Below are 14,487 nucleotides of genomic sequence, written 5' to 3' on the forward strand. Positions count from 1 at the left end.
TAAGAGTTTATTAAATCTTTGGTTAAATTCTTCAACCATTTCATTTTCTCATTTCTTAATAGTGTTGAATTCTTTAACCAAATACTTTCCTTCCCTCTTATCTCCATACTTATCTCTAAATGCATTGAGAATCGATCTCAAAGAGTCGAAGGCATTGGTTGGCTTTGTCTTGAAACCAATCAAGAGCATCATCTTCTAGAGAAAGCACAAATAATTTCATTCGAACATCCTCGTTGTAGGTTTTAACCCCGTACAGAAATTACCTGCATACGAATTTTAAAACACATAAAATAAACAATGCGAGAGCATAACACATAAAACATATATACACAAAGATTTTCCCCTGGATCCCAAAACTGGGACTACTAGTTTGATTTTTCATTATGTTCCTTTCAATGTTACAATACATATTTATATATGTCGAAGCATCCAATACCATGGACCAAAAACCATCGCGTCCAAAACCATGGACCGAAAATCATTGCGTCCAAAAAACATGTGCGAAAATCATGCATAGAACCATAGGTGGATCCGCCCAACCTAACATAAGGTCCAAAACCAAACTTTGGGGTTACAGGTACACCTCAAACCCCCTGTGACCTCCCCCCCTCTAAACCTCGGTTAACTACGTGGGCTAGTCGTGGAAAGAATATAACACAATTCAACATTCTCCCACTTTTTGTTTTCTTTCCACAGGGGGCCACAAGAGAGCTTAGTCATTTTTCTAGCCCTAAAATGCCCATTGTCTCTCTACCACCAAGAGAACTTCTTAGAGCTCATAGATTTTGTCAATGCATCTGCAGTATTCTTCAAAGTGTCCACCTTTACCAGCAACACCTTTTTGTCTTCTATCATATCCCTCACAAAGTGATACTGAATATCAATGTGCTTTGTCTTTGAATGGTATGCAGGGTTCATTGCCAAGAAAATTGCACTTTAGCTGTCATAGTCTATCCTTATAGCTTCCTGTAATAACTCCATACTTGAACACAATCTCTGCAACCAAACTGCTTTCTTGCTTGCATGAGTCGCTGCCATGTATTCTGCTTCTGTAGTTGATAGTGCCACTATAGATTGTTTCTTACTCATCCAACTGTCTGCACCTCCAAATAGGTTAAACACATACCCACTTGTAGATCTTCTATGATCCAAATCTCCAGCCCAGTCTGCATCAACAAAGCCATGAATATTCAACACTCTGTCCAATCCTGGTTTTCCTTGGTAGCACAAACCATAATCACTAGTGCCACGCAAATACCTGAAAACCTGCTTCACTGCTGTCCAGTGCTCCTTCCCTGGTTTTGACATAAACCTGCTCAATACTCCCACTGCATGTGCAATGTCTGGTCTAGTGCAGACCATTTCATACATCAAGCTACCGACTGCACTTGCATATGGAACACGGGACATGTCCTCTTCCTCTTCTTGTGTCTTGGGACACTGTTCAGCAGATAACCTCACACCTACAGGAATAGGAACCTTCACCGGTTTATTATCCTGCATATTAAACCTCTGCAGTATTATCTCGACATACTCCCCTTGGTTTAACCAGAGCTTCCTCTTTGCTCGATCTCTTTTAATTTCCATGCCCAAAATATAGTTTGCAGCACCAAGATCTTTCATGTCGAATTTGGAGGACAATTGGGTCTTCAAATGCTGGATAATTTCTTTGTCATTTCCAACCGGCAACATATCATCCACATACAAGACCAAATAAATAACACGGTCACCAATTAATTTAAAATACACATAGTGATCTGCTTTGCTTCTGGTGAAGCCAAGTCCCCATATAAATGTATCAAATTTCTGATACCACATCCTTGGTGATTGTTTTAACCCATACAAAGACTTCTTTAACTTGCATACAAGTTCTTTCTTACCTTTCACCGCAAAGCCTTCAAATTGCTTCATGTAGATTTCCTCTTCCAGATCCCCGTGAAGAAACGCTGTTTTCACATCCATTTGTTCTACCTCAAAATCAAAAGCAACAGCAACAGATAAAAGTAATCTAATAGAAGTTACCTTGGCAACAGGAGAAAAAATATCACCAAAATCAATTCCCAACACCTGGGAATAACCTTTTGCTACCAACCGAGCTTTGTATTTCTCCGCTTTTCCTTGTGCATTTGTCTTCTTTTTGAACACCCATCTGCTGCCAATGGGTTTCCTTCAAGCTGGCAACTCCACCAGATCTCAAGCCTCATTTTTGTGCAAAGATGCCATTTAATCAACCATGGCCTCTTTCCAAATTTTTCCATCCTTTGAATCCACTGCTTCCTTCACAGTTCTAGGATCATCATCAGTAACAGACAAAGCAAACTTTGAATAGAAAGCAGGTGGACTATACCTTTTAGGCTGTCTTCTTTCTCGAACTGATCTTCTCACAGTCGGAGTTTGTGGCTTTTCATCTTCTGATTCCTCCTCTACTGTAGAGTCTGATTCTCCCTCCTTTAGCTCAAACTCTATCTTCTCAGGTTCCTTTGGTTGCGGCAGGTGCTGTAGCAGAACTGATCGCAAAAGAAGATCGATCGGCCACATTAAGATTACCATCTGGAGAAGTTCGTTTAATATCTGAGAACTGCTCAGCCACAATTGGACAAGTGGGTAATATCACTGCAAACAATAGAAGTTTCACGACCCGTTATCCGCCATTAGTTCTTCCCTCCCGATGCGGCGTACAGAGTCGGCCCGCGTGTCCACGGTCAAAAGAGATTCTATTTGGTTGGCGATATCTCCGCCATTCTCTACGTCATTGTCGCTCTTCTTAGATCGTCATTTCGACACTTTCTCGAGCAGACACAGTGCATATATTATATATGTAATTACGCTATCGAATTCATTATTCGATCGAGAGAGCGTGAATGCATATATTATATATGTCATTATGCCATGAATGATATACGTCATTATGTCGCTGGCGGTACAGGTGATGCTACTGGTATTGCTGCTATCTGGCTAGGTGGATCTACTGGATCAAAAGAACTAGTTCTGGGTCAAATGTTGATTGGTTGGACTTCATGTTTAATAACATCTTTCACCTTTCTGAACACCGCATCTCGGCTATACACAACCTTCCTTGTTACTGAGTTCCAAAGCTTATAACCCTTTAAATCATCCTTATACCCAATAAAGATGCACTTTTCAGATTTACTATCCAACTTGGTTCTTTTCTCCTTTGGAACATGTACATATGCATCACATCAAAATACCCTTAGATGTGAAAGAGAGGGTTTTTTACTAGTCCATACCTCTTGTGGAGTCTTATCCTCCAATGCTGATGAAGGTGATCTGTTGACTAGGTAACATGCAGTATCCATCGCCTCTGCCCAGAATTCCTGTCCTAACCCGACACCACTGAGCACGCTTCTTGCCCTTTCGATCAACGTCTCGTTCATTCTTTCTGCAACTCCATTTTGCTGAGGTGTATATGGAGTAGTCTTCTGCCGTGATATACCACATTTTTTGTAGAATTCTTCAAATTCCTTGCTGCAAAACTCTCCACCATTATTTGTCCTCAACACCTTTATTTTCTTCTCTATCTGGTTTTCCACCAAAGCCTTAAATTTTTTAAACATGTCAAAGACTTCAGATTTCTTCTTAAGGAAATATATCCATGTATTCCTTGAGAAGTCATCTATAAATGATACATAGTACACAGACTTATCCAGTGATGGAACCTTCACAAGTCCAAACACATCACTGTGCACAAGCTTTAATATCTGTTTCGCCCTCTTACCACCAGAGGGGAAACTCATCCGATTCTGCTTCCCATATACACAATTTTCACAGAAATCAAAATCCAGAGAGCTATTACTCATACCTTCTACCATACTTTTACCATGAAGTATTCGAAGGCCCTTCTCTCCAATATGTTCAAGCCCTTGATGCCACAACATTGTCTTCTCTCTAGAGACCACTAGATTTTCTGCTCCACTTTTAGGAACCACAGAACTATTGCACCCATCAATAATAGTGCTACCTTGCAGCTTGTACAGAGTTCCAATCCGAACTCCCCGCATCAATACCAGTGCTTTCCGAACCATTTTGCAGGTATCCTTCTCGAACACTGTTTTTACACCTGCATTATCCATCTTGCTTACATAAATCATATTTCTGGCTAATGCAGGAATATGTAGAACACTTGGAAGCGTTCTAACCCTTCCACCTTGCAACTTCAACTTTACTTTTCTGCGACCAACAATTCTAGCCTTCTTGTCATCCCCCAAGAAGACGTCACCACCATCATATTTCTCATACTCGCAGAACCAATTTCTATGGGGAGTGAAGTGAAAGGATGCACCTTAGTCAATCAACCATGCCTCATGATCTACATGTGTACTTGAAGAAGCCAAGTACACATCCCCACCTTCATTTGAGGTGGTTTTTGCCTCTGCAGAAGGCTATGTCACAGGGTTCGGCGAACCTGAAAAAAAATTTGAAATTCGTTCAGGTTCGCCGAACCTGAAATTCGAACCTGAACGAACTCGAACCTCAACGAACCTGAACGAACCTCAACGAACCTGAACGAACCTGAACGAACCTGAAGGCGAATTTTAACGAATTTTTTAAGGTTCAATTTTTTTAATGATGCATTGAGAACTTCATTATGACACCGATGATAGCTGTTTTATCCTACCTTCATCGCTGTACTCTAGACCATCATGTTGACTGTGATCATGCGAGAGTGTATTCCATGACTGCGGGGTCGTTGTGATCTTTCTTACACCGAGACAATGAGATCATGTAAAGATAGTGAGGGATCCGAAGATCTTACCATTACATATATATATATATATATATATTGACTGTTAAGAAATAGATCCATCAAGATGAGATACTATTCCTCACTATACTGAGGTCCTTACTATCTCATTTATTCCGAGACTATAATGGTTATTGTGGCTCTTTGTTATGCAGGGATTGTATCCTCTGAGAATGATCATTTCTGTGGCTTTGTTATTGTGCCACAATTGTAATATATATATATATATATATGTGATTGAGACAACGTCTAACATCAATCTTATTAGGCCGAGAGAGAGGTTCTATCGCTGCTGTTCTTTGTCTAGAGTCTAGACTTCTACAGGAGTATCATCGAGGCCTTGATGCCAAGACTGTTATGCAAGATCCATTGACACTGTGCCTTTGTCGTAGATCTTTGCTACTCCATTCAGCTGAGATCCTCACAGGTATGTCGAGATCACTAGCTGTGCAATTATGATATGTCTAGGTAGATTTGTATGCTAAAACATATATGCCGAGAATGTCCAATCCTTCAATCTTTGCAACATCCATTATACAAGGTTATTCCTGCTCCATTAGACCGAGGTCATATATAGATATATATATATATATATATATATATATATATATATATATATTGAAAAATATGTATAATCGAACCTAATGCCGAACCTCATTCGAACCTGATCGGAAAATTCGAATTCGAATCGAACTTAATCGTTGTCGAACTCGAATTCGAACTCGAACCATGTGACATAGGCAGAAGGAGCTTCATCAGATCCCTTTCCTTTGTCAGGAGCTTTAGATTTACAGTCCCTTTTGAAGTGGCCTTCCTTTCCACATTTCCAGCACACCACCTTTACAGGTTTTCCTGGAGATTTAGATCTCCCACTCGATGACTTATTTTTGTTTCTGTTCTGGGACCGTCCTCGTACAGACAAGGCATCACCATTTTGGCTCTCCATATTTTTCCGTCTCATCTCCTCCGTCAGCAAGGCTGAGACTATTTCATCAAACTGCAAGGTAGTTGCATTACTACCTAAGTCACCTGACACGGGGATTCGGGACACGTAGGATTCGAGATTCATGGTGTTGGATTCAGACACGTTGACCCCCCGGAACAGGACACATAGGATTCGTTATATATTATTTTATTAATATATATATATATATTAAAAATTAGATATGTTTTACACAAATTTTAATCTATGATACAAATTTATTGATTTCAAACATAGATCTTCATCTATGGCTATCAACATGCATAGTACATACAAAATTCAAATAAATGTCAGTGGTACTAGTCACATAAATGATAAATCTATTAAAAATTTAAATCATGATTCATAATTCATAACTGAAAGACAACTTACAACTACAAGATAGTAAGATAAACACACTGACAACTGTAGTTTTCTCATTGAGTCATCAAATCAAAATGTGTTACATAGGTAGTGCTGGTGCAATGCCAATGGCAAATAGAAATAGAAAATATAAAACAACTACAGGTATACAAGCCTCAAGGCATCAATCAGCATCAATGTCCTCATCATCATGGTCCCCACTGCTCTCCTCTGCATCCTCCTCCTCCACTGTATCCATAGTCGCCTCTGCATCTGCTGGTGTGGAGGATGACCCCTCTAAGTCATCAAATCTAACAGGCTTTAGCACTGGATAATTGAGATCCATGTTGGCCAATGCCAACTCAACACTGGTGTCCAGACCCATATCATTAGGAATAGTGTTACTTGGGAGCGGGAGCGACATTTTCAAAAGCTCCTGGTTTGGTGCTCTTGATTAAATACGAGTTCCATACCCTAATACATGACAAAATTCAATGGAAACATTGCAATCCCCCAATCCTAAAATCCTGAAAAGCTGATAAGTCTGTTTGATTTTGAATGAAATCTAAAATTTTACTTTTTCCATATGAAATCCAATGAGGCCGGAACCACTCGCAAACATCCTGAGTCATTTCATGGTAATGTTAAAAATTTAAGTAAAAGGATGAAAATGAAGATTAAGGAGAATGTCACTTTTACTTTAAGAATTTAACATTACCATGAATAGCATATCAATACTAGGGCCTAGACTTGATCATGAAGCTGCCAAAACGCTTGCCAAATGAAAATATGCGTGGCTGTAATGACCAAATGCGGCCTTTTCATACCCGCGCAGGTCACTTTTTGAGCCTAGCGAGTCCTGGAAACAAGACACGATTCCCAAAATCGTGACACGCAGATGAAAATCGGGACACGACCTCGGATTCGACGAGTCAGGAAAGGACACGACGTGTCATTGGATTTGGACACGAGTCAAGGCAGAATCGCGTCGGACACGCTGGATTTGGGATTCGAGGGGCCTCTAGGACGAATCAGGTTATCTAGATTACTACCTATTGCAATAACCAGACTATCCCCAGAATTTGGTAGAGAACACAACAAACTAATGCACTTATCTTCATCTGAAATTTTAATATCAACAAATGCTAACTGACTTACCACAGTATTAAATGCATTCAGATGCTTTGTCATCGAGTCTCCATCTTTCATCCTCAGGTTATACAACTTTTTTCGCAGTAACAGTTTATTCACCAGAGACTTAGATTGGTACAAAGTCCCTAACTTGTCCCACAAAGCCTTCGTCGTAGCTTCCCTTGATACATTCAGCAATACTGAATCTGAGACACACAATTGTATTGTGCTCTTTGCCTTCCGATCCAACTTCTTCCATTCTTCATCGGACACTCCCGTTGGTTTAGTACCCAGATCTACCGTGATCCACTGATTTTTATCCACCAACAGATCCTCCATCTTGAGTTTCCACAACTCAAAACTCTGACCATTAAATTTCTCGATCTCTATCTTTCCACTGCTCGCCATCTTCTTTCACCACCAGAATCGATCTCGTAGATCTCCCACTGAACAGGGTCTACCACAGGCCCGAGCAAAATCCCTCAGCAACAAAGGTGTCCCCTTGAAGCCAAAATAGCTTTAATGCCAAATGTAGGTTTTAACCCCGTACAAAAATTACCTGCATACGAATTTTAAAACACAAAAAATAAACAATGCGAGAGCATAACACATAAAACACATATACACAGAGATTTTCCCCTGGATCCCAAAACTGGGACTACCAGTTTGATTTTTCATTATGTTCCTTTCAATGTTACAATACATATTTATACATGCCGAAGCATCCAATACCATGGACCAAAAACCATCGCGTCCAAAACCATGGACCAAAAACCATCGCGTCCAAAAAACATGTGCGAAAATCATGCACAAAACCATAGGTGGGTCCGCCCAACCTAACATAGGGTCCAAAATCAAAATTTGGGGTTACTGGTACACCTCAAACCCCTTGTGACCTCCCCCCCTCTAACCCCCGGTTAACTACGTGGGCTAGTTGTGGAAATAATATAACACAACCCAACACTCGTGATTATAAGCAGTAGCATGAGCGAATCTTTGGATAAAGCAGTTGAACTTTCAACATTAATAACATTGTTCCCTTGGAAGAGAGGCAACTTACTCATAGTGGACATTTGACAAATCATGTGGATATCCCCGAATGTTGGTGAAGTTGCAAGGCTTGTAGAAGTCACCCATGATGTCTTGATTTATAGGACGGTTGATGAAAAGCAAATGGAGATCAAGGAGAGCTTCCTGTCCGAGAAAATTTAAATGATCTCTAAATTGTAATTTGTTTAATCAGGCTCTTAGAGCCTTTTCAAGATCGGGAGCGGGGTTAACCAAGCTACCAAGATTTTTTCTAGAGTACGTTCTTGTAAATGGATGAATAAGTGGAGTCGCCACCTAAACAAAAAACCAACCTAAATGTCCAGGTGCTAATGGCGTGAATGAACAAGTTGAGAATATTAGTGAGAGAACAAAATTAAGGTGATGAGAAGATGGAGAATGATGCAAGAAGGGAGCCAAAAAGTGCGGCGTCGGTGGGATTAATGGAAAGATGGAAGATGATTAGAAGATTATGAGAAATTGTCGTAAATCTCGGCAACAAGAAACTTGTCTCCGACAACGGCGCCAAAAAATGTTGTTGCTCAGACTGTATTGGCACCATGATAACTGCTCAGGGCAGGGGTTATCACTTTGATCCCCGCCCACTCCGTTCTAGATGTCTCCCAACAACAGGCTATGGGGGGTAGTCCCTCTAGAAATGAGGTGGAGGAAAACAAGTTGGGAAACCAACTTGTTCGGGAGACACAGTTGAGTGGTGTACTATTCCTAATGGAAAATTTGACAGTAGATACCAGAAATGCAAATAAACACACAACCAACAATTTGATGCACAAAGAAACGCCAATAAAAATCATTGAGCCATTTTATCAATCCACTGAAGAGAGTAAATCAACATGAAGGAATAGTGGAACCTGGGCTTGCCAAGCAAGAAGAGCAAAACCCAAAAAATTATCTCTAACTAAAATGATGTATGACCCTGGTAATGACGTAGATGGCCTTGTGAGAAGACTGCTACAACGTGCTACTGCAAACTCTTTCTCTCCAAACTCCGTTGAAGCACTGTGAGATTTCTGGGTGAAATCTCTTCAAGAGAGTTGGGTTTTCGTCCAACACTCAATAGCATACCCGAGGGTTTTCGTCCTGGGGTTAGAGAAGTTGGGAACAAGGGTCTCCAAACCTCACCGATAGAAAATATCAACAATCCGAGATGTCTTTTAATGGCCTCCTCCTCTTTTTACAGATTTGATGGACCCCTCTAGAAGCTCTTATTTTATTATTATTTTAATCATTGAGCACATTTCCCTCAATTAAAATATCTTTTTAATGTGGGAAAATGCTAAATTGGCCACCATAATCTCTCTGACCACTGGAAGTCACTTCTCAACACCCCATCCTGTAGTATCTTCTCGTTCCGATTCCAACGAGCTATTACACTGAGGTGTTCCATCAATTAATCTCCCTAGAATGCCACCTCAAGCATAATTAATTAAGTTAGGCCCCATAATAATGCTAATTTGTGAAAGTTGTCGGAATGCGACAAAACGAAAGGCAAATTGTGCAGATGATGAAATATGCCAAGCGAATGCCATTAGAACCCATAAAAACTCCTCAAAACTCCCTCGGAGCTCCTGATGACATAAATCTGCTCCAATGACCTAACCATCTCCTGCCCTGGAAATCCACCCTGCCTGTACTACGAAGAAAAATAAAAATGGGGACATTACAAGTGGCCTAGCTACTTGGTAGAATTTAGCAAGATCAAAGATTTGATTAGATTAAATATTGAGACCAGTGCCTGATGGAGTCAAAACTTCTTGCTTTTTAGGAATTATAGCCAAGTAACCGGATGGACAACTGCCTCTTATATGATGAACTAACCTATTTGAAAGTGCAACTCCTAAAAACTAGGCGTGATGCAAGGATGTTGGTTCATTTTAGATTAAATGCCTAATCTAAGTTGAACCTTTCCCTTAACTATTTTGAGAAACAATCTTCAGAGTAGGTTGTAGGATGGAAGCCAATGGGAAGCAAGCAACGATCTGATTAACGATACCTCTTCCTGTGTTCCAACCACCCAGTGCCTTCGGCAGTGCAGAGACTGTGGCTCTGACGACTGCAAGGTCGCTGTGTTAACCACTAAGAAGTGCTGAATCCCTTAAGCTAGATAATTGAGGGTTGTCCTAGGAGTCTATCAACCAAGCTTATGCTTGGAGGTAAGTTATCAAGTGCAAAACTAAGACTAAAATGCTTATGCAATGATTATGGGTGAAGTCACTTGAGTTAAGATTGTTTAAGGGTCTAAGTATTTAAGTTATGATTACTTTTTATGACAATAGTACTTAACGATAATTAGAAGACAATCTTAAAACAAGACAAATGCTTAAGGATACAAGTGCCAATGAATCAATACACAAGATACAACAAATTATCCAATTGTCAATTAGCCAATGATTGCACGATGCCGATAAAAATTATTCAAGATGTTTTTATCACAATGCCAATTAGATTTCAAATGCCAAAGCAACTTATACAATCAACACGATCAGAATTTTAGAGCTTAAGTGTGAGTGATGTAAGTGCAAAAATTCTTATAAATCACGATAAGACAAGCCAACGTGTGATTCCAAATGATAAAAATGAGCAGTAATACTTAAAAAATTCCAGCACTTATTAATCTTATGACAACAACAAGTAAAACACTTTAAACCCAAGAAATGACAAGCCAAAAGCAACTAGATTTAATCACTAAAGTTCCCAACAAATTCCCAAAGTGAAACAGTGAAATTTAACTTACTTGAAATGGAATTTTCAGACTTAGATCAGATCTGATATAACTTATTACAACAACACGTAAACATAAAACAAGTGAATCAATGATGCTATAACAAGTGCCAAATATGCCCAAAACTAGGAAAAAATTGCCAAAACTGAAAATTTTAGTTTTTGAGTCTTTTTAGGTGAATTATTCAGAAAACTATAGATCTGATTCCAATGATTTACGCAGAAAATTTCAGCAAGCAAAATTTTAGTTCTAAGCTAGATCCTTGATGCCCAAGTGGCCAAATTTCTAGAAAAATTGAATTTTGCAATTTGGAAGTATTTTTGACCAATTAGATGTGTTTTAGAGCACTTACATCACTATTGTTGTAAAACTAAAAATTACAGCAATAGCAAAAATCTGGGAAATTTAGGGTTTAGAGAGCAAACCCTAGACCTAAAGCCTTGAAGATCCATTGGTTCAAATTTGTTGAAACTTTAGGATGAGCTTGCCACCTGAAAATAATTTTTTTTGAGGCCAAAATCTTGCAAAACCACCAAGTATTCAGTTCAGAAAATTTATAGATATATTTAGGGCAAACTAAGGCCAAGGGGCCAACGCTAGGCCCAATAGGTCTAGCGTTAGGGAAAAAGAGGCTAGGAGGCCAAAGGAAAGGCAAAGGAGGGAAGAGGAGGCGAAGAAAGGCCAACGCTGGAGGGAGAAAGCCCTAAGGGCTGGACGGCTAGGGTTAGGAGCCTGAAAGGGCTGCCATGGGTCCCATAAGGGCTATGGCCAAGGAAAAGAGGCCGAAAAATGGAGGTTGAGGCCCAAAAAGGCTATGTCCAGCCTCGGAAAGGATGGAAAGGGCTAACATTGGCCCTTAGATGCTGATGTTGGCCTCAAGGAGCCTCACCAAGATGACGTAGGGGGTCCTAGTGCTGACGCAGTGGGGATAGAGGAGGACGTTGGCCTTGGAGAGGCCATATCTAGGCTTGGGAGGGCTGAAAATCAAAACCCTAGCTTCAATTTTTTTTTTCCTTTCAGATCTTCAATTTGCTGCAAATTTTCCAATGGCTGGCCCTGTTACCGCTCAAACTAGCAAGGGACCTAAGGGGAATCCTTAAAGGGAAAATGCTAGGCCAAGGGCGACAAATGGAGTCAGTCAACTCATTGACACCTCAGCTAAGGCTCCCTTCTATTTATGGACTTTCACCGATGGGAGGAGCCCCGGTATGTGTGGAGTCACTAATGAAGGATAAGTCATTAGATATGAGTGACCCGAATAACCCTTTACCAGAATTTGAAGGATAAATATTGCTTGCTTTGTAAGCAAGGTACTAAGTAGTCTTAGGGAAAAGAAGAGAGGATTTGAGGGTTAGGTTGATGAGATAAGACGTGTGAAGGAGTTTCCCAATCCCTAAAATCCTTGTTAGAATTGGTATCCTGGATGGTTCTTGAAGAATGGTCTTTCAAAGGAGTGGGACCACATGGGGCCAAGTGGACCCAGTCTAGGGTATGAGGAATGAATGTAGCAACCAATGATATTCTTACCCTAGGCAAGGTGGAGAGAGGATCAAAGAAAATGTAATTACTTAAAGATGTTGGTTTGACCCTGGGAAGTGCTAGCCTTGGGGATGGCAGGGCAAGTTTTGGTCTTGGAGCTAGGGCTTGGCTTTTCTCCCAATTCCACTGTCAGAATGTCTTCAAATTTGGAGGAGGGCTAGAGGAAAGGCTAGTGCAGGAGACCCTAGGAGATTGAATTTTTTTAGTGGCTAGCTTGTTGGGAAATTGATGCCCTAGGCACCCCAATGTGGCTAGACTTGGGAGAAGGTGAAAGAATAAGAGTTTTGGTGACCACCCTTGGTAGATCAGTGCCTTAATCCTTGGGAGAATGGAGTCTATGTTGATTATGTGTAAGATTTCTTGGTTCCCAGTCAAGGAGGCCTCAAAATTACTTCACAAACCCTCTAGGTCAAGTGAAAGCAATCTTGCAGCTTTTATACTTCAAATGCACAAGAGGAATGGCTTATCAAGGTCATATTTTACCCTTAGGAGATTTCGGTCATACTATGTGGTCCATACATGGAGAGAAAGTTATAATAGAGAGAATCCCACAATATTAAGCAATAATTTGCATGCAACAATTAGTCCTAAAATAATGAAAATCCTAATCTAGCATGTATGACAAAAGTAACAAGAATAACATCAAAATTTCGTACTTACATGCTGTAGAGTATATCCAACCATTCACAAATGACAATAGAGAAGCTCCAAGAGAAGATAGGCCAATAACCGTACATCAAAATTCATCCATAAATGCTCCAATTCATCCTCCAGAAAAAAGTGCGAAATTCTCTAAAGAAGAGAGAGATCCAATCCAAAGTGATGATGAGAAATGATCTCACCTCACTTTTATTTATACACATCTTAGGAGTTTGAATTAGTTTCATGGCCTACATAAGCCCCAAAAATAAAATAATGTGCTAATAATACAACCTTTTGGTGACAAGCTCACCAAACTAGCTCACAAATGAAAAAGTAAGCCTCTCAAGAGGTCAAATAATAATCTATGCATGTCGTAGGGCCCTCGAAGAGGTCTAATGAGGTCCATTTGTGCCACAATGAAGAATAGGACCCTCAAAAGCAATGGATAAGGGGTCAACCCCTTGTAATAACCTGTGGTGCTCCAAATGACATGTGGGGGCACATAAGTGTCCTCATGGGTCCAAACAAATCGAAGATGCCTATGGATCACCTGCAAGGGCTAGGATGATGCCACATCATCGTGCAAGTCCTGGATCATCTGCTAAGTGTATGGTGTAGATCTGGGGTTGGCTGGGCATGATGGATCAGGTGCATCCTCCTCGTCCAATAAGTGAACCACGAGCAATCTCTGAATGGCTGTGGGAATCCATGGAGTGCAATCTGCTCGTGTGGAGGCCCATGGCTCTCAACGCTCACCCTACATGTGCCAATGTAGCCCTCAGGAGGATTAGGACCCCATATAGGGAGACCAAACCCAAATGGAAACCATCTGCAATCCTGAATAAGATCCAATGCGTCTCCTAGCCTTCTAATACAACAAGTCATTAGAGAAATAGAGTAAATAAGCTTACCTAATCATGGACCACAGGTGGGGACTCCATAATGGCCCGCCCTTCCATAATGGGCTTCAGGGTGTGCCAATGTTTCCTAAACTCCAAATTGGGTTAACCAAGTGCCCTACTAGGTGGTTTCTAATTCTAAAGGGGATAATATAGTCAAGGTACACCCTTCAAAAGGTGGTGGCATGTGACAGATAGGTGAATGAAGTAGGGAATGAGAAGGGGCAGCCCTAGGTCACATGCTGGGGTACAAGGGTAGTTAATAAGAGGGAAGCCCACACTTGGGTTTATAATGTGTAGGAGGGAGAAATCGTGGTATACGAGGTGCCCCGACCTTGATTTTTCCACCTTTTTTTATATGCCTTTTGCTTTTTTATGTTTTTCTTTGATTAACTGCTTG

The 14,487-nt window shown here is 40.5% G+C and overlaps 2 protein-coding genes across 3 annotated transcripts in view; both read left to right on the forward strand.

Annotated features, from left to right (window-relative positions):
- LOC149145620 (uncharacterized) overlaps positions 1–2,768 on the forward strand; it is a 72,284-nt gene extending 69,516 nt beyond the window's left edge. The window contains exon 3 of the mRNA XM_089452508.1: positions 2,475–2,768. Within this exon, the coding sequence (XP_089308634.1) occupies positions 2,475–2,768 (294 nt within the window). The remainder of the gene's footprint in view (positions 1–2,474) is intronic.
- Positions 1–14,487, forward strand: part of LOC149145621 (LEC14B homolog) — a 308,684-nt gene that overhangs the window by 32,780 nt on the left and 261,417 nt on the right. The gene's annotated exons all lie outside the window — the stretch shown is intronic.

Source organism: Pinus tabuliformis, chromosome X (genome assembly GCF_031772625.1).
Source record: "Pinus tabuliformis cultivar Carrire ecotype Pingquan chromosome X, CPIR1, whole genome shotgun sequence".
Taxonomy (NCBI): Eukaryota; Viridiplantae; Streptophyta; class Pinopsida; order Pinales; family Pinaceae; genus Pinus; species Pinus tabuliformis.